At 37.8% G+C, this 27,995-nt stretch overlaps 2 protein-coding genes across 5 annotated transcripts; both read right to left on the bottom strand.

Annotated features, from left to right (window-relative positions):
- Positions 1–11: 11 nt before the first annotated feature.
- Positions 12–8,795, bottom strand: LOC130414587 (beta-1,4 N-acetylgalactosaminyltransferase 2-like). Of its 3 annotated transcripts, XM_056740556.1 has the most exons (11): positions 8,216–8,795; positions 7,327–7,386; positions 7,088–7,222; positions 5,814–5,920; positions 5,352–5,389; positions 5,026–5,206; positions 3,130–3,216; positions 2,823–3,004; positions 1,705–1,848; positions 1,401–1,626; positions 12–1,087 (listed from the first exon to the last, which is right to left on the bottom strand). In XM_056740556.1, exons 1-11 carry the CDS (start codon positions 8,329–8,331, stop codon positions 906–908), a joined length of 1,458 nt encoding a protein of 485 aa, XP_056596534.1. In that variant the 5' UTR covers positions 8,332–8,795; the 3' UTR covers positions 12–905. The 3 variants fall into 3 exon arrangements, with proteins under 3 accessions (XP_056596534.1, XP_056596533.1, XP_056596535.1); XM_056740555.1 differs by lacking the exon at positions 8,216–8,795 and having other exon boundaries at positions 7,327–8,203; XM_056740557.1 differs by lacking the exon at positions 8,216–8,795 and having other exon boundaries at positions 7,088–7,217; positions 7,327–8,200.
- A 1,226-nt stretch (positions 8,796–10,021) lies between these two features.
- LOC130413723 (beta-1,4 N-acetylgalactosaminyltransferase 2-like) lies at positions 10,022–27,649 on the bottom strand. Of its 2 annotated transcripts, none has more exons than XM_056739121.1 (11): positions 27,401–27,649; positions 27,018–27,077; positions 26,526–26,660; positions 26,317–26,423; positions 26,005–26,042; positions 25,571–25,751; positions 19,753–19,839; positions 19,449–19,630; positions 17,214–17,357; positions 16,909–17,134; positions 10,022–12,750 (listed from the first exon to the last, which is right to left on the bottom strand). In XM_056739121.1, the coding sequence occupies exons 1-11, from the start codon at positions 27,511–27,513 to the stop codon at positions 12,587–12,589; spliced, it is 1,437 nt and encodes a 478-aa protein (XP_056595099.1). In that variant the 5' UTR covers positions 27,514–27,649; the 3' UTR covers positions 10,022–12,586. The 2 variants fall into 2 exon arrangements, with proteins under 2 accessions (XP_056595099.1, XP_056595098.1); XM_056739120.1 differs by lacking the exon at positions 10,022–12,750 and adding an exon at positions 13,382–16,427.
- Between the last annotated feature and the right edge of the window lie 346 nt (positions 27,650–27,995).

Here is a 27,995-nt window from a genome sequence, read left to right as displayed (position 1 = left end):
TACACAGCAGATATAGTAAAACGGTTTAATGTCTTTTGTTAGAGACAACCATATTTACACATTTACACTAAAAAAATAAATAACAGAAAAAAATCACACCATTCTTTCCATACTTTCATGAGTGTTTGCATGGCTGTGGGATTAACAGTGCAGTGAGAAAAACTGTGGCATTTTAACAAAGACACAAAAGCCTATTGAAGTATGTGACTAGAAAACTAGACAAAAAATCTCTAAAACACCATCAAATAAAACACACATAAGCCACAAAACCATCTAATAAATCAAGTGTTACAACCGTTAAATTCACCAAAATCATTTTAACAAACTATTAGAACTGTGCCACAGATGACTTGTTTTCAATGTACATTAAAGCTTTGTGCTCTTTGACAATGAGATATTTAGGCTATGTCATGTGATTCGTGACATACAATGAATAGAAAAATATGTAATAAATACATAAACATTTCTTTACTAAGCTCTGGCAGTTATGTTCTGTCAAAACATTTCATGCTACATTCAGATTCTTTCCTTTACAACTTAAATAAACACTACAGATCCAAAATTAAGCTGGGCGGGGTTTCCCGAAACCCTTTACATCATTGGTTTATTTATTGTATATTTCACCATCTTCATTGTAGTCACCCTTTGCCTTGAATTTGCAGACAAGATGAACAGTTAAAATATTTTCTTCATTATTCACTCCAATATATCCGAATTAAAAATAATTTGGTAACTAAATAATCTTAGTTGATTGCACAATTATATTTTGCTGACAAAATTAGTTTGAGGCATTTAAGCACACACACCTTCAGATCAAAGAAGTTTCACTCAAGTCACCCTTCACTTTTGTTCTTACTTTATCAATGTGAGGAGTTGGGTGTTGTAAGATGAGACATCTGTTCTCCTCAATACTTGATACACTTGAGATGATTCTTGAAGAAATGGTGTTTCATTTTATTATTTGAATCACTTTTGGGCGGAAACCTGTACTTATTATAATCTCCTGTGACCTTGCGTTCCTGGTGGCCGATTCGGAGACCTTCACAGGTGGCGACTAACAAACCTCCCAGTCCGTCGATGAAGAATTCTAAAAGCAGACAAGAAAATGAAAAACAAAGTTCAGAAAAAAGTGGATAGGACAGTTTTATGTGTTATTCGTGTGGAATGCATGTTGATATAATATAATGCCTAAAAAGACATATTTTTACTAGTAAAAGTAAAAATTCATGCTCGTTCATTTTGCGTTCAGAGTTCAGTTGTCTGACTCAAATGAGAGCTTATGTTTTGATGCATATGCATATTCATCTTCCCGTTTCCATCCAATTTCTTTTTTTATATAATATTCCAAAATTACCTTACAACATCTTTTAATTACCCAGAATCCTTCACAGTCCACCTACCAGTGTGAGCCACCCTTTTGAGGAACGGGTCAAAACCGACCCTTCGCACAGCATCCGTTCGGGCCATGAAATAGTTGACGACCCCATCGACGAAGAAGCATTTGTCCAATCCCGGCACGGGTCCGTGTTTTTCTCTGACACGTGTGATGCAGCCGCCTTCATCGCTGTTTCCCTCTTGATAGAGCAATTTAAAGGCAAACCGATTTCCATCAACCTCACCGCCAACCTAAAGATATCAGCACAGGTCTGTAACTTCTGCAAACGTTTCAGATAAGAAACCCTTGTTCATAAAATGGATGCTCACCACATCTAGTTCAGGGACGGCTTCCATGATCTTCACAAAACTCTCTATACGTGTCTGGTTCAGGAACACAAAGTCATCATCCACCCATAAGAAGTATTTAGTGGTGACTTGTGACACTGCCAGATTTCTGCCTGCAAACCAACCCTAAACAAACCAAACAACATTTATCTTAAACACAGCTCAAAGGAACAATACTTGGTTTTTAGTAGGATCTCTTAACAGAAATGCAATAAAATATACAAAACTATTTCTTCAGAGGTGTAAGACCTTACATAATGAACCGTTATGTTTGTAATACCTTAGAATAAGCTGTTTATATCTACAAACAGAGTGGGCCTACATACATTGAACTTGCCGCCATGTTTTGTACAGCAGACCTAAATGGACAAACAACTCTAAAACACGCGTTTCCTCTCCCCTGCGGCACAGTGATGAATTTGAATGCGGTTGATCCGTGATCCGGTATGGATCGTGGGCATGTGACCCACAGATTAAATATAAATTTATTCATAATTGAGTAAGACAGTTAAACGCGCTCTCTCTACAGTTTAAGCGCCAAAGCGCTCTCGCTCTCTCTCTCAAAGTATCTGGACATTGAAGCGGGTCCAGATAAACAATGACGCTCAAAACTGCTCCGTCACACAGCTAATATTAGAATAAAAACAACAACTTATCAAATCGAAAAATCAATGTTAGTCACACACTTATCTGAATCAAAGCAACCTCCTCTTGGGTGAATTTAAGACGATGTTTCTCTCCAACGACTCCCTGCTGGAAAGTATCTCTATAGATATCTATGAGTATCTCTGCTAAAAGCCTTAGTACCGTGTGTCCTAACGCATCTTTGATGGAAAGTCTTTATAATATTAAAGCAAGTCGTAGCTCCTGCCTGACTTTTATCCTTTTTTTATACTTAAAATCCACAGACCTTTTATTTTATGTAATGAAATAGACATTGCTCGTTCTAGTCTCTCTAATGCCCGCATGATCTCTTCCCTGCATCAACATGAGAACAACATCTTTTTGTACTATGGTTGCCACACGTGAATTGAGTGATGCAATGCAAATCTATAATACAATGTTAGTAAATCAATAACTGCGAATTTAAACTTCAATACCTGTGCTGGAGGCATGATGTAATGCTCTATATTGTCTCCTTCAATCTTCTCTGGCTCATGGCTGTCGTCTGCAATAATGATCTTTAGGTTTGGGTAGTTCACACGAATACTCTTTATAAGAACTTTTAGTTCTTTGTATCTCAAAAATGCTTTCACCAGTACAGTCACCTGAGAGTTTATCTCTATAGAGAGAGAGAGAAGTTTGGTCATGTTTCAAATTCCAACTTGTGCTCACAATGTGGAAATATTGTAGTTGCAATTGTCGTTAAAGTATGTTAAATTACGTAATGACATGTCTTTTGCTTACCCCTCCCCAGATCATAAAGAACAGGAACTGATGGACGTTTGATCTCGATTGGAAAAATGACCTCATAGTTCTCAAAAGAGAAGTAAGCTGTTGGCAAAAAAAGGTTATAAATAAACATTCTTTTCTATTCATGTGAATAGGACAAATTAGTTCCAATTATGTTTTTACCTGGTAAAAAAATAAGATACACAATATTATCAGTCATCTGAGACATGTTTGTGAAACATAAACTCTGCCAGCAAGTCCAAACAAGGAGGTGGTTGCCGAACTGGTTTAATATCAGCTTGATCTGGCAGTTGTTCCTTTTTGATAAGGAAATAGTTTTAGATATTTTTTTTCATTTTCATTCTCAGTGGTCTTGTGTTCATACAGTGGAAGTCAATGTGGTTCAGTTTTCTTTGGTTATGAACATACTTCAATCTTTCGATTCAATTCAGTTAAAATCCATTTTATTTAAATAGCCCTTTTCACAATGTGCATTGTTCCAAAGCAGCTTTACAGGAGAAGAGATAAAGAAAAGGTAAAACACAGCACAGTGCAAGGTGTTTTTAGAGCAAGCAATATCATTCTAATAAATGCGATGTGAATGGACCTTTAAACTAATCTTATATCTAATTCCTCATTAAATATAATAATTTATTAAATTATAATGTTCCGAGAGCAACACAATACAAAAGCAAAACTGTACTTAACACAACACAAACAAAGACCAACGGGAATGTCGTGGTCGCACTATAGACGTTCCATTCATACTCATTTAAATCCATTAGGCTGAAAATGCCATGATGTCCTAAACAGATAGATACATCCTATAAATAGGATAAAAGCATAGAAATCCATGGAATATTTTTAACAACCAAAACGCATCTTAAAAAACTTGTTTAAACTGCCAAAGAAGCCAGAAAATAGCGGCTGTGAATGAATTTGTTTTGACATTACAATAATCAGTCATTATTATAAATCATTGCACATGTCAGTACTTTAATCCCCACAAGTCAGACCTGCATCAAGTCAAGACAAGGGGTACTGGCCACACACATAACCTGAAATACGAGTGTGGAGGTCGTGTCACAGAAATTTTCATACCTTTTGCAACGCAAATTTTGGGGGGGATGGGTTTTACCCATCTCACAGGTGGAAACATAGCGTGTTTTAACCACTGTATTGCCTAACACCACCACATTTAATGTTAAAGGGATCTTTCACCTATACATAAAAAATCAGCTTTTATTTATTCACCCTAATGTCATTCGGAACAGAACACAAAAGAAGATATTTTGAAGAACGGTGGTCATTAAACAACATTGACTTCCATAGTATGGACACGCAACCACTGAGATATTTCTCAAAATATCTTCTAAAAAGATAAAAAGATAAAGGTTTCAAATGACATGAAGGTAAATAAAAGATGACAGAATAAAGAGTATTTTGAGACCAATGTTTTTCTGAATATACTATATACTGTAGGTTTGTGTTTAGGTAAAATGATCATTGTTGTTTCATTCTGTAAAATAATAATAATATTTCTACCAAATTTCAAATTTATTTGCAGAAAATGAAAACCAGAACACAGGTGGAAATAACAGAAAAGATGCTCTGTATTTTTCAAGAACGGAATATTTGCTTTGTAAGGGATAATGCTACTTGCTATTTACATGGCTACTTGCCACATGAGAAAAAACAGGACACAAAATGTGTAAAAATGTAAAATATATACATAGATATACACGAAACAAAGACAGGTTGTCAAGGGACATCGAAAGCCAAAGAAAATAAGTATGTCTTTAAGGTAGATTTGAAATCAGGCAGAGTCGGGGCAGTTCTAATAATCTCTAATATTCCAACAATACATCTAGAAATGCTGAATTAAAATGAACATTCGGAATGGTTACTCACAGAGATCTTCAGTCTTGATGTGGTAGATGGTGCTGGTGTAGGTCACTCGGCTCAGCAGATCATTGAGTTTTTCAAGACTGGTGGAGGAGATGGTCAGATTCGCTTCATTCTGTCCGTCCACGTCCTCTCCTTCCTGAACATCCATTACTGACAGCACACCTTTCCCCACCTTCAGCGACACCTGCACACATTTGACATCCCATCAGCTCATTCCCAAACAGAAGAAGGCAAAAGGTATAGGAGATCCTCAAAACAGTTTGACTCAATACAGGTTGAGTGGAAATTGTGAGCCCTCCACCTTAGGCCGAAAACTGAGCACAACAAACCTCGTAAATTGTTTGGTTTTGTGCGTGCAGAGCTAGACCTTCAACAATGACAAATTTCTGTAGTTAGTACAGTGAGAAATTACCACAAAACAACATACAACTGATTTTTTTTATTTTACAGTAAGACATGTGTCCACCAAAGGGTCTTTTTTCAATTGTTTGCTATGGGAGGCAACATTTTTCCGACCCAAGAGAGATGTAAAATGCTCTTTGAGTGAAACGCTGTTTGGACATGTAGTCTCAGAAAATCCCTGATAGTACCTGATGATATCCAAACTGACCACAATTTCCAAATATCAAGAACAAATTGTTTGCCAAATTATATCGTGTATCATTGCAACCAACAAAAAAGGCGCTGGGTGGACACACAGCGCAAATTCTAAATAAATATCTACATATCATATCTCACCTTGAATGTGAAATTTCCAATGCAAACAGTAAAGCATCACAAATCCGACTCACCAGGAATAAGAGTTTTATTCATGGGCGACACTCTGAATCCTCTGATGGGATACTGAAGGGGGGTGTTAGGAGGGGCAAGTAGAAGAACATCGTTCTGTTTGCCCGTTCTGTGTGCGGCATGAGGTAAAGATTTTTGTTAAATGCTTTTAATCTCCATACAGTTTATATTGTGATGGGTAATTGATAGTGTCTCATCCTGTGACGTAATTGTGTATATGTTTCCCCCTCTCTCTCTTTCTCTATCTCTCTTTTTGTCACTGTGCGTTCAGACCGCCGCCGTCGAGAGCGCCAAAGTGGCCGGAAGTCATTCATTTTCAATGTGAGCAGCAGCGAGGAGCAGCGTGGCGTACCGACGGCGGCGGTCTAAACGTACAGGTTGGGTTATATATGACGCATCCCCTAGTTCCCTTGGATGCGAGCACCAAATATGACGTCATCGCGGTGTTCGCGAAGTTCGCTTTGGCTGAACGCGAGCTCATTTCGCGTGGCGGCGTGCACGGCCTTTTTTTGTGACCCAAGCGAACAGTTCGCGCGGCGCCGCAGTCAACATGAACAACTTTGAAGAGATTTTGGCTGCACCTGTACAGACATCTTTTATCATCAATGTGTCTGTTTTATATTGTATTCAGAATAAAACGTCTCGACCGTTTGGGGAGCCAGGCGCGTGTATAAACGTTGTGCACACCGCCAGGCGAAATGAGCTCGCGCTCACCAAAAGCGAACTTCGCGAACACCGCGATGACGTCATATTTGACGTGCGCACCCAAGCAAACATGTGGATGCGTCGAGTATAATAAACCCAGCCTACGCAGTGCTTCAAATCATCTTTAACGTGGTTAGCTGCTACACAGATGGCCTCAAAGATAAATCTCAATCACAGAGATATTGTCGGGTTTATTTACCATTAACTAACTTGTCAGATGTGAACCTAAAGTGAGGTTACATCGCCATGACCATTGAGTTGTTTGAGTCAAGCTCTACCAATCTGTGTGATGGTTTGTTGAAATCACTCTTTGTTTTCACTTGTTTTTCGTTAGTTAGGGAGAGACGTAAAATTAATGTCTTTGATTTTGCTTTGTTTTGTTAGGGGAATTATTTGGGTTAAAACTTTAGGAGAACTTGTTTTGTTACATTGATACAGTGAAAAGAGCAGGGAGAGAGGAAGACGAGATTTTCTCATCGATTATGTTATTTAATTTTTTATCATTATGTTACGTTCTCTCTCGTAAACCCTAGGAGACGTAACAATAGTTCATAATGATGAAGTCATGAACCTGATCTGATGTTGTCGGTACTCTTCTGCTCGGCGTTTCCCTAGATCTTCCATCTCATCTTTTGGGACGTACTGCTTTGCTGGCTCGGTATTTTTGCAGGTGCAGGGCGGAGGGTTGTCTTTGGGAAATGCTATGCTGAGACAACGATAAATATCAAAAAGTTTGGTGGTAAACAATAAAGTTTACTGATTTCAGGGAACGATAATAAACGATGACTCACTTGTGACAGATGTACTCACTTTGGTTTGTAGGAATTCTGGATCAGCGGTTCACTGTAACAACTTGTGGATTTTGTCAAACTTGTGTAAGGGAAATATAAGGAAATGTACAAATGATTTGCATGGAGTTTGTTCTTAGCAAATAAAGACAACACAGATTTCCGCATGAATTCATGCATGAATTGAGGAAATTGTTTATGAATGTTATAGGAAGAATATAAAAACATCATTCAATTAAATCCTAGTTTATTTATATCGCGTTTCACAACATTGTTCCAAAGCAGCTTTACAGGAATAAAAAAAAACAGGTAGACAATACACAGCACATCGCATGGTGTTTATAGAACAAGCAAGATCATTCTGATAAATAATATCTAATAAAATAAAATGTCACAGAAACATGTTAAAAATGTTAAATAAATGCAGTCTCCCGTTGAGCAAGCCAACACTGCACTGCTTTGTTGTATTATAAACAAATATGATTCATTTAATAACGCAATGCCAGTCAAATTGACTTTTTAAAGTTAATTTTAAACCAACATATTGGGTTTGTCCATAAAAACCCGAACGTGACTTGAAACAACCCAGTATTTATTCCTCCTGTAAAGAAAACTATTCAAACTCGAATGGTTTCCAATACAAATGCATTAACGGACCATTAAACATACATTTACAAATTCCCATTATGTGTTGTCCAGTATTTTAATAGTGTCCCATTGGTTCTCAGCCACACTAGCAGAGACCCATAAAGTTGTACTTTCCATAAAAATCAAAATATTTCCCATTATAACCATTACAATTTCTGTGACGGTGTCTAGAGCTTTTTCACCAGTTAGGCCACTTGTGAATTTACATCCTTATCGGGATTCTCTACGACATAATAACAGCAAAAAATAGAGTGGTTTCATACCTCAGTACCTGCGGGAATGGTTTGTCCCAGAAATTCTCGTGCCCGTAATATATGGAGAGCAGGAGAGCGGGCACCAGAACAACTGCGACCGATAAAAGGCGTTGATTTCGGTGCATGATGGAAAAAATGTCCGCGTGAATAAATGAAATGCCTTCGAGTAATAGAACGCTTACATTAAAACCAACAGCCTGTTGTTTTATTAAGTTTTATATTGTATATTGCTCAGTATGTGCACGTATTCCACCTAGACTAACATTAAAAGAAAAGCAGGTCTGTATGAATGTGTGTAAACAGTCCGTTGTAACCTATTGTTACAGGTGATGCGTCTGTGGGCAGGGCGGAGACGCTCTCTTCGTCTATGTCACATTTTAAGATTTTTATTTCACATTTTTATTTCACAGATATGCCCACTAAATTAAATTTGCTTGCCCCGTTCATTTCGTGTTGAACGAAAACGAATTAAATGTCAACAGAAAGCAAACCTTAAATTTGTTTTATCATTGTACTGCGCATGCGTGACTCCAACTGCGTCGATACATTTCATCAACTCTATAACGTTACTGCAGGTGAATCATTAACACATTAAGACATTGATGTATTTGAATACGCGTCTCATTTCTTTCAGGAAAAAATGAGATGTGCTATTAGGCTAATAAAAAACAAATCCAGTTGCACCATCTGGACTAGTCTGGACGTAAAATGCGCCTTATATCCTGCTTGGAATTTAAACCTGTTGCATCACCAGGGACGGACCATGACTTCAAAGGCCCCCCTCCCTCCATTTTTCCTTTCTTTCCCTTAGCTGCGCATTCACAGTTATAGAAAGTAAAGGTTTAGATGATAGTGAATATTATAACCGTTCTTGCGTCAAATGTCTGCGCTAGGCTAAAAATAATCTGTGCGGGGTTTATAGAAATAGGATTAGCTACTCGAGTAAAAAAATAACATGCCAAGTAAGTTTTGGTAAACTTAAGTGTACTTACAACAGACTAAGGATCAGTATACTTTAATTTTGTTAATGATTAGTTAACGTAAAGAGTGCTATTTCGGGAATGCTTTTTTTGTACTAAATATATTTATGTTGAATTTTAATTTTAATTGTGATAAAGCAAAATTTCGAGTGTATTTATTCTACTTTCATGTGCTAAAGTGGAACAATTTCAAGTATGTTTAACATACTTTTAATTATGTGCTTGATAAGTGAAATCAAAGTGTTTTATTTGTGTAAACAGTACATTACAGATGCATTACGAGTTTGTTTCAAATTTGTAATCAATATGACATGGACATATTTAATGGATGTATAGAAGGTGCAAGAAAGATAAACTGCAGATTTCCTATGAGATGCCAAAATCCTCGCTCTCTCTATATCACAGATCAGTCAAATTTGCCAAATATAGAAATCTATCAGAGTTTATTAATAAAAACGGTCATAAGCCAAGAGTACTGTTTAACACTATACATTTCCACTATAGATTAACACTGCTTCTTTCCCCAAGCAATCAGACTCTTAAACTCACAATCCACTCACTTTATCACCCACTAGCACGCACGACTTCATACATTGTCGTACTGTAATACACAATACATATCAATCACTGCACGCTACGCAGATTGTGTTTACATTTGCTGCTATTTATTTAGTTATTTGTAAATTATGTGTCATTATCTTGTGTACACTACGCACATTGTGTACATTTTCTGCTGTGTATGATTGTCATGTATATTACGTGTCATTTGTTTAATTCTGGTGTAAAACTTGTACAGAAATGTTAACTGTGTAAATGTGTACAAGAAATGTCTGTCATACTGCCATTTTGGTTTGAACTGCCCCCAAATTATTCACCTACTGTTGCACCTGTGTATATGGTTGAGTGACAATAAAGGGATTTAGATTTTTTTTTAAATGATGTTGTACCGCAAGAACGGCAGACATTCCTACTGCTCAAGTATGTCAACTGCAGGTCATTGAACATCACTCACAGCTCAAAGACATGGCGGAGATGCAAAATCAGTGCTTCCGAGAAGAAAAATGGGAGTGGATGGAAAATAGTTGTAAATTGTCAGAAGGCAACATATGGAGATATCAAAACAGAACTGTAGCTCCAAAAGCCTTGCTTCCTTATCTGGCCATACAGATACACAGCACAGGACACATAGGGGTTTCTCAAATGTGTTCACGCTTTAATACAGTATGGTGGACAAGGGGATTCAGGAAACATGCAGAAGCTGTATCTAACGGATGCATGACATGTCAAAAACACAATTCGGCACCCCCGATTCCATCAGTTTCAAATCGAACACCTGCACCCTCTGGGCCGTTTCGTGAATTGCATTGCGATTTCATCACACTTCCTAAATGTAAGGGTTGTTAGGATGTCTTGGTGATAGTAGACAAGTTTTCTAGATGGGTGGAAGCTTTCCCCACTAAGAAGGGCACTGCTGCTTTTACTGCTGAAGTCTAGGTTCGAGTCTTGTCCGGTCTCTGCTTGATTTTTGCAAGGGAGTCAAAATAATTAAAACAAGGTCAACGCTTCAACGCCGTCATCACTTGTTTCCTCAAATATGGATTGATGTCGGCAACCTTCAAGCAGTTTGCAGAGAGATTCAGGCCTTATCATACAGAGGACACTTCGTGGCGAGAGGAAATGTTTTACATTGGTTTCAATCTTATTTTAAAGATAGATGTTTTTCGGTTAATATAGGGAAGTGTCATTCATGTGTGGTCCCCCTGACTTTTGGGGCCCCCAAGGGATCTTATTTTTTCCCCCTTCATATTCTTCCCTTGGGCTCTATTTTTAAAAAGAATGGCCAACTTTATTTGCCTCTAAAGCACAAACATGATGTAAAATCTCTCTCTGCTTGTCTTCTGGAAGTTAAAGCTTAAAGTTTTTAAACCTGAATGAGAGCAAAATGGAGATTATTGTGTTCAGCTCCTCTGCTACACCAAACATTGCTAAGCTTACCTCGGGTGTTTTATCTTCATCAGCATGTGTAAGAAACCTGGGTGTCTTATTTGACAGTGCACTTAAATTTGATGGGCAAATAAATTCTGTTATAAGCTTTAACAGCTATTATCAATTAAGAGTACTGGCCATAAGTGAAATATTTTCTTTCTTTTAAACACTTAAGACCTGCAATTCATGCTTTTATGTCCTCCAGGCTGGACTATTGTAATTTCCTGTATCTTGGTTTAAACAACTCTCTGTTATCCAGGCTTCAAATGGTCCAAAATGCAGCTGCAAGACTTTTAACTGGTGATCCAAAACCTGAACATATAACCCCTGTTTTAATGTCATTGCATTGGCTTCCTGTGCACTTTAATTTATGTTATGTGATGTTTTTGTTAGATGTTGTTTTTGTCTCTTGTTGTTTTACATAGTGTCAAATTGTATTGTACAGCACATTGGTCAACCTGAGGTTGTTTTTAATCAGTGCTTTATAAATACATTTGAGATTGAGATTTTAGATATTTCTTTTGCAGTAATAGTATACTTTTTGATTGTAAGATTTAAATACTAAATTGAAAAATGTCTTCCTGGATCGTGGGCACTTCTTTCGTTCATCTCCATCTGCCGACTCAGTCCGGTGACTGACAGGTGCGCTAAGCCCGCCTCTTCAACAGTTGATGTGTAGTGTAAGCACCATAGCAATTCAAGTAGTCTCACAGTCCAGTAGTGTCAGCTCTAGTGAATTCTGCAATTGTTTACTGACGACTTCCCTTTTACTCAACGTTTGCAGGAGAAACATCAATAAAGGCATGGGATTGTTAACCAGGCACGGCTTGTATTGCTTTGATTCGCCTTAAAGCTGAGCAAATATTGGATTAAGATTGTCAATGAACTCAAAAAATGTTATGTTCCTACATCATTTTATATTTTGTTGATATAATACACACCCTTTACTTAGAATGCTTTTAAAACTGCATTAATTGAAGAGATAAGAACATGGCAGAACTCTTGAAAAAAAACATGAATAGGCCTAAGTGGAATCATGACATGGGTGTGGAGTCTGACATTATGAATAATTGATCACCTATAATTTAGATTAATAAATAATTCAGATTAACAAGAACACACCCCCATCATCATCGACGGGACACTTTACGTTTTTAGGAGTCCACATCTCTGAAGACCTCACATGGGATGCTCACAACAGATGCTGTGCTGAAGAAGGCACAACAACACCTCTTTTTCCCCAGACTGAGGAAAATGGGAATAAGTCCCCACATCCTCCACTCATTTTACACCTGCACTTTGGAAAGCATACCGTCGGGCTGCATCACTGCCTTGTAGGGAAACAGCAACAGCAGAAATAGAAGAAACCTACAAAGGGTAGTTTGAACTGCCCACCACACTGTAGGCGAGCTTTCTACACCAGGTGGTGCATAAGGAAAGCCCGGAGAATCATCAGGGACTCAAGCCATGGACTGTTCTCTCTGCTGCCCAGGCACAGCTTATTCCGTTTCACTCGGGAATGAATCAAAGTACAGAAGAAAAAACGATCGCAACATCCGGTTAACGGGGTTGATGCATCTGTGGAGGGTAAACAAACATTTAAATACATAAAAAAATACAAAATATGACAGTTCCAGTGCAACACAAGCTTACTGTCAGTCAAAGCTAGATAATAGACTGTAAAAAAGGAAAGGCGGTGCAGAAAAAGTTAGAGAAAGCAAAAAAGGGCTCTAAAGTCTGATGCTGCCAAATGCGTATAATTAACTGAACTCTTTTCAAAAGGTTTAAAAAACCTCCGCACCGGAGGACAGCAGTGCAGTAGATGTAGAAAAACAGAAAATACAGCTGGTTGGACTGGTTAAGCTTTAATTGCATGGCGGAAATTTCAGTAAATATGGTCAAATGGTCAGACCGAGACTGCTGTAGGCTACTTGCGATATAGCAGCTCTGTACACGTCAAAAACCTAGAATAAAAACCATAGGACTGTGGACATTTGAAATGAACTTTACTTTGAATAAATATGTCATATTAAAATAAAACTAGAACACATGCAAATAACGGGGCAGTCCTAGCCTAACGGTTTGAGAGTCAGACTCGTGACCAGAAGGTTGCCGGTTGATTCTCAGGGCCGACGGGTAACGATGCCCTTGAGCAAGACACCTTACCCCTACTTGCTCCCCGGGCGCTGCAGTGATAGCTGCCCACTGCTCCAGGTGTACGCGTGTTCACAACTCTCTGGATGGGTTAAAATTTTGGGTATACCTGACAAATAGGTCACTTTCATATATAGGTTACAGTATGCAAACAACAAAAAACAGTAATGAGAACACTAACAATAGATAAATCATTTTAAAGTATTCTTATATTTATAATAATAAAGTAATTAGCTGTCAAATGTTTCTTGAGAATGTCTATAACTGTGTATTGGTATTTAACTATGTTCAAACTCTATAATAAAACTTGGGGTTGTTTTCAACCGGGGTCAATTTTTTTGTAAATAGACTACTGTATACTATGAAAATAACTTCAATAAAGGATCACACAACAAGGTTCTAACCTGGACAGAATTCATATACTCTTCAACATAAAATCTGTCTCTAATCTTGCTGACAGGAAGTTTCACAGAGCAGCATCTGTTTTACAGACAGACAGAAAGAAAGAATTTGGATGTTTAGCATTTACGTTACAAACATTCGCCACAGGAGGGCAGCAGAGTAACGTGTTCTACTAGATCTCTATCGCACGGTGTAATCGATTTGTTAAAAACATTATATAATAGTTTACAAAATGTTTATCTCTGTTTTGCATTTCCGTCTATAGTTTTTTCTACCATCAACGATTCTCTCACGGTTAGGCATTGCAAGACAAAATTTATTTATATAGCAGAAATCATACACAAAGGTAATTCAAAGTGCTTTACATAGAATTGATTCACAAAGAAAACGATACTTAATGAATGAGTTCTTTAGAAAGTAAATTAGTTAAAATCACAAATGCCTAAGAATGCATAATACAAAAGGAAATTAAGTTCATTAGAATTGCTTACTAAAAAGAATGACAACTAAAAGGAAAAGGTTAGATTATTTCAAACTACTACCAGTTGGCTGATTTGCATAAAATTATGTTGTTTTGTTACAATGATGGACTGTCACATCAAAAAAAAGTGACCATATTTGATACAAGACAATAGACACAGATCCATCTATTGGTCCTGAAAAATTTGCAACTGGTTATAACTTTGAATCCTTTGACCTATAAGTGCAGAATTCTCTCTTTAGACACCTTTGGGCGTACTGAGTTTATTATAATGCAATATTCTTTGGTTGGCCAACATGGTTATGGGCAATTCTTGCAATTGTCAACCTCAGCCTTAAAAAAGCATTTATTATCAAATTAAGTAAATGTTACTATATGTCAGAATAATAAGATGTATAAATGTGCATTCAAAGAGTTTATTAATCATTTACTTACACTTTCTAAATGATCTCATGAACCACTGACAACTCCTAACTAACTGGTTTGTAAGTAATGTAATCCTTAATTTAGAAATGATGAATTCATCCTTAATAAAGTATGAAAATTTGATTATTAAGCATATTATATACATGCTTATAAATCAAGAAGAAAGCATTTATAGCTGTATTTATAAACTGCTTACTAATGTCTATTAATGTGGGGCCAATGCTTCATAAATGATTAATTAACTATGTACTGATGCTTAACTAATGATTCATAGCGTGCAGTTATTATAAAGTGTTACCGTTTCTTTTAATATCAAGTTAAAAAGTTTATAAAAGTCTTGCTCTGGTTCCTGGGGTAATGTCCTGCCTATCTAACCAAACACCACCTGGCAAAATGTTGGTCCCATCCTGCCGGACTGACAGCGGGTGTCTGTCTTGTAACCAGTACTCGAGTTGAGGGGGGATGGCATCCCCCTTTGAAATAAAGATGGTGAAAATCACCCCTCTTCTTAAACAGCAATCCCCCCTTCCCATTCCCTTTTATTTAAGCAATGAATGAGTTAATATTAGCACTATTTCAACATTTCGTTTTTGTTAATATTGAATAGGCTTTAATACTGTGGACGAGGGGAAAGTGCACATATAATAACACGATAATTTGTTTTAAATTGACGTCACATCAGTCAGTGCTGGTGCCGGTGATTTCAGCATCATGGTCAAGCGACATGGACAGCTTGACCTGAGGGACATCGGCTTTAAGAGGGCAAGAAGCAGCACTGAAGGCAAGTCAAGGGTCTGGAATACTTTTGATATGTCACCAAAGGCGGAATCTCTGGACAGAGGCGATAACAACACAGTTAACGATAGTTTGGAGCTTTTTTTTGTTAGCTAACGCCAGCTAGCTAGCGAACATCAGGGTAGACTTTACATTCACAAAGTTAATGTTAGATTTAGTGTCTGTTTCACCTGGAATATCTTACTACACGGTTTCCCACAGCACTTTACAGAAGCCGCCAAGCAACACACGCCCGCCTCCTAAACTAGCATAAGTAGAAAAATAAATTGTTTTTTCTGAGGGTTATCCGCCGTGTTACTCTGTCCTGTCCGATCAGTGGTATCTGGTGGAATGTCATCGCATAATCTATCATTATTCACCAAACATTCTGCAACATACAAATGGCAAGTGCAAGGACAGCCATTACAAACCATTTCTTTTCCTTGCATGAAATCAAAGACTAGCATTGAACTGATCGGTTATTCATTTTGCTTCCCCTTTATTGTCTTTTCTTTGGCCACCTCAAGTTTAAGAAATATCAGGTAGTGCTTTGTATTTGTATTATTTTCAGATTTTGTAACAGGTACATTTGTTTAATCCATTTGTTCTTGCACTTCAATTAAAATGGACTTGACTTAAGAGGATTCATGTTCATTTACAATGTTTTGTGAGGTTTTGTTTCAACATTTAATAGATTTGTTCCCAATAGATTTATAGGAATCATGAGTATGAAGTTGCACCTGCGCCCAGTGGGAAACACTGTCCTCTGTATTTACCTTAACTATGTATGCGGTAGCCATACAAGTCTGGGGACTAACTCCAATTCTGAGGTGCCTTCAGTAAATTATGCATTTTAAATGGTTCTTAAAATAATGATGGATTAGTTTTCTGTGCCCATCAGCTTTTGCAGGATGTCTGAAATGTTTGTAGGTGCCTGACGAAGTATGCTTCTGATGACCAATTCTCAGGCCTTGACAGGTGGCGACTAACAATTCTCCAAGTCCGTCAAGGAAAAATTCTGGGGATTAAATAGAGTTTAGAAAAGATATCATTGTTTATCCATGATGACAACTTTTAACTGGACACGTTTTAAGACAACTCTCTCCCTCTAACACTGAGAACTATGGGTTCTGTAAATTCATTTAAAAGACATCTTTTTGGACAAACTTTCAATTGAAACTATGGCTTTTAATCTTTGGGATATTTTTATATCTAATTTGCCCTGATTCTTTATTTTATTGTATGTCTGATTGTTTGAGTTGTTTTATTGTGTTTACTGTGTTCATTGTAAAGCACTTTGTGACTTATATATTTGTGGTGTTATATAAATCACTTTTAATTATTTAGGCTACTTTGCTCACCCTTTTTGAGAACCCGGATACACAGAAAAGAACACAAGTTACTGCTACTTCTATGACCTGCATCTGGTTTGTATGGGGACGAATACATCGGTTCATGGCCTTATCGGCTATCCCCAGAATCCTTTGCAGTCCACCTACCAGTGTGAGCCACCCTTTTGAGGAACGGGTCAAAACCGACCCTTCGCACAGCATCCGTTCGTGCCATGAAATAGTTGACGACCCCATCGACGAAGAAGCATTTGTCCAATCCTGGCACGGGTCCGTATGTTGCTTTGACACGTGTGATGCAGCCGCCTTCATCGCTGTTTCCCTCTTGATAGAGCAATTTAAAGGCAAACCGATTTCCATCAACCTCACCGCCAACCTAAAGTTATTAGCACAGGTCTGTTACTTCTGCAAACATTTTAAAATAAAACACAATTGTTCATAAAATGGATGCTCACCACATCTAGTTCAGGGACGGCTTCCATGATCTTCACAAAACTCTCTATACGTGTCTGGTTCAGGAACACAAAGTCATCATCCACCCATAAGAAGTATTTAGTGGTGACTTGTGACACTGCCAGATTTCTGCCTGCAAACCAACCCTAAACAAATAATACAACAGGCTAGTATACATTGGCTTTAGTTGTTTGTTTATATATACATATTGTATTTTTTCATTTATTTATTTTTGTTACTATCATTATTCTTTTTTTATTATACATGTTTGTTGAATTTAGGTTATCAAGTATCTTGGTAATGAAATTATAATGTTCCATTGCTTTGTTTGTCTATCTGTTGTTGATAATAAAATAAATGCATTTGTGTGCTGTGAGGGGCGGACTGGGACAAAAATGTAGTGCCACACCAGCCCACATTACCACACCCACACAGTCCAACCCACTGACACACACATTCACTACTTACATTTATGTATTGTGAAATAATAATACTTAAACCATTGTAGATTACTGGCAAACAATGCTTAGTACTTCTAAGAAACCCATCTCTTCTGTGAATACTTGACAAACAAATGAAAAAAAAAAATACACTAACCCTTTCTCTCAACAAGTAGTGATCTAGCTTTGGTTGAAACCAGTAACTTTGTATTGGCACCTAATGTATTATGGCTCCTGTATGAACTATCGCTTATTGCTCCTAAACTCTGGAAAAAAGCGTCTGTGACGATCCTGTCCTTTCTGTTCTTGGATTTCGTGCCTTGGGACAGGGTTGCTACAGTATCATGTCTTGTGTGTATGTTTTGTTTTATGTGGAGACACGTGGCGGTATGTTTGGATAATTCGCCGCGTGTCATCCTGTGTTCCGTTAAGCTCCGCCCCCTTGTTTCTCCGTTAGGCTCCCTTAGTGTGTTATCTCCGTCCCTGTCTCCCATTAGTGTTTAGTCTTGTCACCTGCCCTTCTCCGTCCCTGTGCAATCTCCCCTCGTTATTATTTCCCTATTTAATATCTCTGTTTCCCCTCACACCTTGTTCGGTTCATTGTATTGTATTTGTCTTTCTAGTCTTGCCCCGTGTTCCGGAGGATATTTGGATTACCCTGTTACCTGTTTGAAGTATTGTATGTGTTTCCTCCCCGTGGTTTCTGTCGGTGTGTTTCGTGTTTTTGGACTTTTTTGCTACCTTGTTTTGTTTGTTCCCCTCGTGGAAAGTTTTCTGTTTAGTATCAGTCTCTGTTTTGCCCAATCGTGGGTTTTGTTTTATTTAATAAAAGTCTTTGTCACCTCCATCTGCCTTGCATCTGGGTTCTGCTCCTATATGTCGTGACAGCGTCCGCTAAATGTCTAAATGTAAATGTAGTACTTTTCTAAGGCAATCCGTTTTGTTTTCTGCAATTAAATGTCCAGTTCTATTGCTTTTATTCTAGGTTTTTGATGTGTACAGATTTACTATATTGTAAGTAGCCTACAGCAGCCTCGGTCTGTTTAGTAAACAGTGTTTCTCCTAAATTCCACCTTGGACCTGTTTAAATAAGGAAGTTCAACCAACACGGAGTTAAAATGTGAACTCTGCTGTTTAAACAGAGATGCAAAACTGAGTTTTTGGTATCAGAACAGCTGATCTTAGTTAGTTCTATCAACTCTGGGTCGACTTACTGTATCTTAAGTTAAGCGGGTGCACCACAACTACAACACAACGAAATAGCAACGGCACCAAAAAAAGCAACATGCCGGCAAACGCGGAGTGAAATATACGGACCTTTAGGAGTGTAATAAGAGAAAGTATTTTGCGGGGATGTGAATCCTCTCTACTCCACTTCGGGTACCGTTCAATTCTGCCTACCAAAGGACGCCAGTGAGGGCAAATGGGCAGTTGCTCAAGCCACAGAGCCAACACGTGAACGAATGTTAAAGGAGAAATAAGTGAAATACAGAAGTTAAATGGGAGAAATAACAAAACGGGAGGGCGGCGGGAGATGGGTGTGAAAAACGGGAGACTCCGGTGAGAAATGAGGGTATTGACAGATATGCCTATTGCTCAATATGAGAATAGTTACAACCTTTTTGGACAATGCGCATGGCGTGTCAACCGTTGGTACCGTCATGAAACTAGCACGAGGGGATTAGCGAACGCCCGTCTGCGCTTTAGACCATGTGCTTAGATTGTTCAAATAGGGCCCATAAACTTTAAACACAGCTTCATAACTTTTACAGGTAAATAAACCAAATCCTCATGTACCTGTGCTGGAGGCATGATGTAATGCTCTATATTGTCTCCATCAATCTTCTCTGGCTCATGACTGTCGTCTGCAATAATGATCTTTATGTTTGGGTAGTTAACACGAATACTCTCAATAAGAACTTTCAGTTCTTTATATCTCAAAAATGCTTTCACCAGTACAGTCACCAGAGAGTTTATATCTACAGAGAGAGAGAGAGAGAGAGAGAGAGATAGTTAAGACTATAAAAAGTATTTTTATATAATTTACATTCCTGAGATCTTTAAATATGAAGAATAGCATGATAGCGTGTCTTGTGCTTGCCTTTCCCCGGATCATAAAGAACAGGAACTGACAGACGTCTGATCGTGATCGGGAATATGACCTCATGGTTCTCAAAAGAAAAGTAAGCTGTAGACAAGCAGTTAGGTTACATAAGTTCAAAATTTCCTTTGGTTATATAAATTAGACATGTTTGGGTGGAATTCACTGCATTTTAAGAAATTATATATTAGCAATAGCATATTAGCAAGTTGACTATGACTATGGTTGTATTTTATTAATTTTTATTAATTAATTTATTATTATTAATTTTATTAACGTTTGAGATTACGGACTACAATGTACCGCATAATAAAACAGAATTTATAGAGCAACTTCTGTAACAGTAATGTACCTCTACAGCACATATCTTTAGGTAAAGGGGATCAATATATAAACATTTTTATACAGTAAATATTTAAAAACTAAGGGGTAACTATTTTACTATATTTGTGGTATGCATGCCTGCAGTATGCTATACAACAATCTTTGCGTGAACATACTGTAATGAGGAGGGCGGGGCGAGAGCCGTGGGCCAATGAGGTGGGGCCGGTGGCGTGAGTGATAGTGGGAATCAGCTGTGCGCACACCGGAGCACTCGTCTCACAGAGGAGATCGGGAGCATAAGAGGATCAGCAACAGGATAACGGACGAGAGAGGACCGGTGCACATGGGGCAAAATAGAAACACCTGCATGTCCCCTTTGTTCCAAATTAGGGACATTAGAACACATCCTGAGCAGCTGCTACAAGGCGCTGGGTGAGGGCCGGTGTCGATGGAGTCACGATCAGGTCTTTAAATCCATCGCTGAGGCAATCAGCAATGGGATCAAGGACAGCCGACACACCCAAGCTACAGCCACCCATTCACTTTATCAGGGAAGGACAAAAGCCAGAGAAAGCATCGAAAAGCCACTGTGTTTGTTTGCTCTCCACAGCCCGGGACTGGGCAAGTTGACCTGGAAAGGCAGCTGAAAATTCCATCATACATCACCCAGTCCAAAAACAACTAATCTTGTTGGAGCTGACAGTGCCCTGGGAGGAGAGGATGAAGGAGGCCCAAGAGAGAAAGAGGGAGAAATACCAACGGATGGTGGACCAGGTGTATGCCAGTGGAGCTGGGCTGCAGGTGATTTGCCAGTCACTCCCTGAGCAAGGCCTACTGCATGCTAGGCATAACAGATGCCAACCGAAGAAGAGCCATAGATAACAATGTGGAGGCAGCAGAGAAAGCATCTAGATGGCTCTGGTTGAAGAGGGGAGAGCAGTGGGGGCAGCAGAATGCTACTTGGACACAGGCCGGGGTCTGATCAGCCTCGGTCGGGTCGCCAATACGAGGGCGTCTGTTGTAAGAACCGAAACACCCAGCGACTCCTGAAAACAACACTGATTTGTCCAAGGTCGTGCATCAGTAGATGTTTCTGTAAATTCGATTTTCGTTACTACAGCATTTTAGAATGTACTTTTAGAAACTTCCGCACCTACACAAATGGATGAGGCGTTTGTAGGTGACGGGCATGCATGCCGATGTGCTATTATTCAGTCTCCAGGCTCATGCGATGTACCTGCGGTGTAGAATAGTCCAGCAGAACAAAATCAAATCACCAAGAGGGAAGAGCGAGCGACGGAGCGGAGTGGAATTTTCAGGAAGGCGCTCTCTGCTCTGCAAGAAATATTAACTTCGCTCACATGCTCTGGTGCTGAGGCCCCGCGATATAAGCAAATGTTTCAATGCTTCACTGTTATTATATTTCATATGTTATTATGGTACATATTTAATGCAGCTATTTTAGATGTTTGTCTAGCAATCTACATACTCTTCAGAATATCTTTCAGAAATGTTCAAAAGAAAAGCTCTCAATTCTTTTCAAAATAAAACATTGCTGCAAAAAGAAGTGATTGTGACAGCAGAGGCGGAGCCAGAGGGGTGTCCACCCCGAGTGCCACCTCAAATTTTATTGGGCAGTTTAATGATGATTGACATCTCATTTCACCACTTGCTGAAAAAGCGTCCGGTGCCGCGCGCCGCTTTCAAATTAATCAAGGACAAAAGTGATGCGAGTAACAGAAGAATAATGAAATTTCGTATATAAGGTTAGTTTTAACACTAGGCATCGGGATTAGTAAACATGAATGTTGGCGCTAGACGGGTTAATCAGATAAGAGAGATCGGTTCCCGATTTAGCCTAAACATTGTGTTTAACGTTACATTTGTGCTAGTTATATACACATAAACAGTGCAGTGCCAATACATTACACTATTGGCAGTGCCGGCCGGAGCCTCTTGGGGGCCCTAAGCAGAATTTGATTTGGGGGCCCTTTCCCAGCACGCAGAGTCACCTGTGCCGAACCCACGACCTTTCGTTGTTAACGCAATGCTCTTACCGCTGAGCTACAGGAAAGCTGGGGCATCTATTTAACTTAGAAGATTAAGTTCCCCTTCGGCTGTTTTCTCCAACTTAAACTGATGTCTGTTATCAATATGTGAAATAAATCTAGATAAATGTATAATAATAATGCGTGACATTTCACTGTTGATGGCGGGGATTTAACGTTAGCTCTGGTGAGGGCTTATATAAGATCACGAGTCGTGGCTAGCAGCTACCTCAAGTGACGTGAGCACAATTTTCACTAATCATGCAAACATACCTTTATCTTGCTCTTTTTTCTCCTCCCCTGTCCTTTTCTTCTTTCTCTTTTCGGCACCAGAGGATACATCCTTTTTTGTGACATGGCTTGTCATTTATTAATTACAGTGACACGCACATTCGCGCCGGCGCGAATTGTCAATGCACGCGAAATGTGTCTAAGCGCAATTGCGAATGACTCAACCGCTGGCAGTCACAGCAGCAGTTGTCGGCAAATCAGAATTTTCTTATCTTGAATTATTCATTTCATTTATTCATTCATATTCATTAATTTATTTATTCATTAATTCATTTATATAACTTGTTTTAAGTTATTTAATTTAAAAAAAAACGATTGGGGGGCCCCCTGGTGGCCAGGGGGCCCCAAGCAGCCGCTTAGTTCGCTTATGCCTCGGGCCGGCCCTGACTATTGGCCTGTTTACTCAATGTAGGCTAACGTCAGCTACAGCCACCACAAGTGTTTAAATGTTAAGCTAACTTTGAAATTCTTAACCTATGTATCTGGTCGTGATACTCAAAAGATTACCTCAAATGCAAATAGCCTGTTTACATATCATAAAGGGCTAATAAAATACAGCTAAGTTACTCCATAGTACGGTCGGCCATGTAACGAATCTACACTCAAAAAAATGAAAATTGGCGGTTGTTGGTCCAAAGAATGTAACTATGTTTAAATTAAATAATGTGGCTACGTTTGAGCATTAAAATTAAGACAGTCATATTGACAGAATTAGAAAAAGTGACATTTCACATTTACACAGCTCACTTATGTTAAATGAATGAAACGGAATTGCGTTGCTTCTGCAATACCGCACTTTGGTCAGCAGGTGGAGCTATATCTGCACATGCGCAGATGGAAAGCACATTCAACGATCGTCGTTCAGCTCACTCACTCAAAGTCTCTCAACGCCATTTTAAGTGAATCAAATTCAACATTTCCCAATCTGCATTCTGTCTTTATGTGGACACAGGTGCACTCAAAAAAAATGTTTTTGCTGCCTGTTCAATTTACTTAACTTGCTTAAGTTAAATCAACACAACTTTTGGAAAATATGGTTACAACATGATTGTTTTATGTTTAGTCATATAACTGAATCCATTCATATTGGGACAACATAAAGGAGTTGTGTTGTGTTAACATAAAATAGTTATAATAGAGCAGAGGACTTATATTTCCCAGCATGCTTTGCGTACACTGCATTTTGAGAGTTATTTTCTTAAATAAGTGTTTTATATTGTGCACTTTTCAGTAAAAAGAAACACTTGTTAGTGTTTAATGTTCATTTATCTTAAAAGTTTTACAGAGTTAGTTATATTTTTGAGTTCGGTGGTTACCCTTGTTCAGAAAAGTGTTGCCTTTGGTTATTCTATTTTCTCAATATCATCTTATTGAAGTTACATGAGATAATGTCTAATAAATGTTACAAATGTATAATATAAAAAATGTTGAGCAATTCATTTTATATTAGTGTTTTTATTTGACCTACAGACTTAGTTGCTCTAAGTTCCAATCGTTAAGTACAATCAACACAAATGGATAACATTAGCAAAGCTTATTTCTGTTAAATAAATTGAATTAAATCAGGTCATCTTAGATCAAGCTATAGTCATTAAATTCAAGACAATAATTTAAATTTATTTAAAATAAGTGTGTGATGTACAATTAACAAAGTTATGAGCGATTTACTTAAAACATTATGTTAAGATTAATTGTATATTACCTTTTCCATTTAAGCAACTAAGTTTTGTGGGACCAGTTGACATAACTTTATTAAATACAACATTTCATTTCTAAGAGTATAGTTGTGTGTTACGAGAGACTCTGACAATTCATAGTATGTGAATAATGTTTTTTAAGCCAAATCACGTTACAAACACCAGGTTAAGTAAATTATTATTTCTCTTTTGGTGCCAGGTTAGGGGCACACCTAGAGATGCGCAGATAAGATAAAATGTCACCCGTATCCGCTGCTTCAAATAAATTATCCGCCCGCCCGCACGTATCATTTTCTCTGATATATCCGCACCCGACCCGAAACCGAACGTCACTTTAATTACTCAGTAAATTTTATAGCTTTGTCTGTAAATATCTTTCCATTTAGCACACACATGATGTACCATATAAGAGGTACCAGTCTTATGGCTTTCATATACATACAGTGCCTCACAGCTGTTGCATAGCCAGTACTTGATTCATCCTTCGCTTAAACGCTCCCACACGGTACTAGTCTTTCCTACCTTTTGTTTTGTTTATGTTTCTCCCTTTTTAAATATCTTTCGGATCTGTTTTGCCCCCTCATATCTGCTTTAAGAAATAGACCGTCCTCCACCGCCACCACGCGCGAATTTCTTTTAAATTACTGCAAATTAGCGCCTGCTTTAAGATGCATTTAGAAACAAATTCGTATTTTATGAGAAATTTTGTTAATATTGTATATGATATCATCCACCCGCAATTAATCAGAATGTATTTTTTTTATTACCCGACACACCCGTACCGCAGATCATCCGCAGCGCCCGCGGATTTAACCGCCATCCGCGCATCACTATTACACACTGACTTTCTATCACGGTCTATGGACCCCCTGAAGTTGCCTTGGCCTCCCCCAGGACACCCCATGTGAAAAACTCTGGCTCTGACAGTGTGTGACAGATCTAGTTCATAACCCCCTGGGGGCACAATAATGCGGCTGGCGTGGGCCAGATATGTTACGGGCCTGTTGCCGCCCCCTAGCAAGTATGAAGTAAGGGGACAATTTTGACTTTAGAATGAAATTTTATTTGGTGGATTTTAGGATTGTGGTTTACAAATAATTTATTTTAATGAGTTTTAATGTCTAAAATGTGCTAAATCAAGTATTTCTAGCGGTTAATTTGGATGTGTATGTTGCATGCAGTTCCCTCATAAATATATATATTTTATTTTCCTTAGACTTCTCTTGCTCCTTTATTCCCCAAACTTTATATATTTTTCCCCTTTATCGATAGATATTTACTGTAGAGGAACATTATTGTTACAATTAAACCGTAAATTCTGTTTAATTTTGCTGCACATTGCTGGCCGTAATCTAAAGCACTGTCAGTGCCTCTTTCTATTTTTTAAATGTAAATAATGAAACAATATTAAAAGTGACCTGTCTGAAAGAATGTTATGTATGCTAGACGATTTTTTACCGAGATCTTCAGTCTTGATGTGGTAGATGGTGCTGGTGTAGGTCACTCGGCTCAGCAGATCATTGAGTTTTTCAACACTGGTGGATGAGATGGTCAGAATTCCTTCATTCTCTCCGTTCACATCCTCTCCTTCCTGAACATCTATTATTGACAGCACACCTTTCCCCACCCTAAGGGACACCTGCACACGTTTGACATCCGTTTAACCCAAAAAGTTGATAATTTGTTTTATAAAAAAATATATACTTATGCTAATGAAAAGTTGAGAACCCTCCACATTAAATGATTAAAAAGAGAAAACATAAACCAAAATCATGCTTTGTTTTATAATTTTGAAAAGACAGCAAACCCCCACAAAGTATCGGTAGGAAATAAAAGATTTGATAAATTAAATAAAAAGAATACTCCAAAAAATGAGCATTTGCCGAACAAACCTGGTAAATGTCCCTGTTTTGTGTTTGTACAGCTAGACCTAATAATAAATATGTGTTTATGAGTGAAAATGTACAATTATTGCTTATGTAAATATATTATATTTAAAAAAAATATATAAAGTCAAAAATGCATTTTCATGTGTGTTTCTGTGAAGAATGGTGTACAAATAAGAACAAAATTTAGTCAATTTAAATTGAATATGAGCAACTATGAACTTAAATATACAAGTCTTGGAAGATAGCATAACTCATTTAAATTGAGGGAACGAGTAAAGTTTTCTGTGAAATCAAAGTATCAGACACCCATCTCACCAGGAATAAGAGTTTTATTCATGGGCGATACTCTGAATCCTCTGATGGGATACTGAAGGGGGGTGTTAGGAGGGGCAAGTAGAAGAACATCGTTCTGTTTGCCCGTTCTGTGTGCGGCATGTGAAGACAACACGTTGTTAAATACTGGAAGTGTTATTTAATTTATGAATAATGTTATTATTAAAGATTTTATATTTATCTTGTCAAACCTGATCTGGTGTTGTTTGTACTCTTCTATTCTGCGCTTTTGAAGATCCTGTAATTCATTTTCAGGCACAAACTGGTTTAATGAATTATTGTTTCGACAGGCACAAGAGGGATTGTCATTGAAAAATGGCCCTATGCTGAAACAAAAGAAAATCTTGCAATCTAAAACAGTTTACAGAAATATAAACTTTTAAAATCTAAATGACAACACAGCTGACCTTCCGAAACCTTGCATGTCAAAATTTGGAGTTTTTCAGTAAAGGGAAAAAGCACTGTACTTTTTATGTGATTAAATTCTATGTTTCCAAACTTAATTAACACTTTTTAATACTTTTAATTGTTTAAATATTTGCAAGATCCAATGAAACACATAAAGTGTGACTTATTGTAATGATTATACAAAAAATCATGAAATATGCCGATACAAGGTGTCAGAAGGACAGCAGCTAAGACTTAAAAGTGATTTATCGTGTCAGCAAAACACTTTTACTTACGGCTTTTTGGGGAAATCAATGATCCGAGGGCCACTGTCACATTTTATGTTACCTGGGAGGCTTAAGGAAGAAATAATTGTTTTAATTTTGGTCTCAATATACACAAATGTTTAATACTGTAGTATTGTTGGAAACTATTATAAAGAATCATCTTCTATTTGAAATAATATTTTATTTTGTCAACAGTTTAATCAGCATTGTTTCATATTCTGCCATACATTTTTAATCCCTTTATTGTCACTCCACCATATACGCAAGTGCAACAGTTGGTGAAAAACTTGTGTGCATTCCCAACCACCATTTATATTCATTGTCTGCTATTAAGTCTTTAATAACAACTATTGTAACACACGTAATTGCTGTTAAAACTCCCCAAAACGTACCTCCTAATGTATGATGAATCCTTTTTCTCAGGACCATTGCTAATATAAAAAAGCATCAGCAGGCTGGTAGTGATGAGGCAAAAAATTATGAGGATTGTGAAATATCCGTGCATGACGAGAAATTGCAATAAGAAATAAAACAAATCTACTTGTTGAATTAAAGTTCCGAAAATTCAGTGCACTTGTTTTTATCTCAATAAGGAAACAGCTCAATGACAGCTCCTATTGAGGGATGTGTCAACTGGTTTAATTTTTTTGATAAATCGAAGGACAGAATGTTCAGGGAGTGGTACTTTTATTCATCATGATGTAAACTGATACAATCAAACAAGGATGTAACTTTGGTTTGAGAAGTTTCTGGACACCAGTTATGGGTTTCCATTTGTTCCAAAAATGTGTTGACTGCTTTATGCTTTGTTCATTACATTTGTCCTACTTGTTCAGTTAAATCAGTATATGTTGACGTGTATGTGGTCTGCTGACGTCATCTTAAAATGTCTTTATGTTTTTTATCATTATTCACTAGGTATTGCTCTTCGTTTTAAACACATTTGTATGAGATTCAGAAAAGCATCTATGTTTTTTGATGTCTGGT

This window comes from Triplophysa dalaica, chromosome 24, assembly GCF_015846415.1.
Source record: "Triplophysa dalaica isolate WHDGS20190420 chromosome 24, ASM1584641v1, whole genome shotgun sequence".
Lineage (NCBI taxonomy): Eukaryota > Metazoa > Chordata > Actinopteri > Cypriniformes > Nemacheilidae > Triplophysa > Triplophysa dalaica.
The sequence above is the reverse complement of the archived record's forward strand: the minus strand, read 5'-3'. Positions and strand labels throughout refer to the sequence as shown.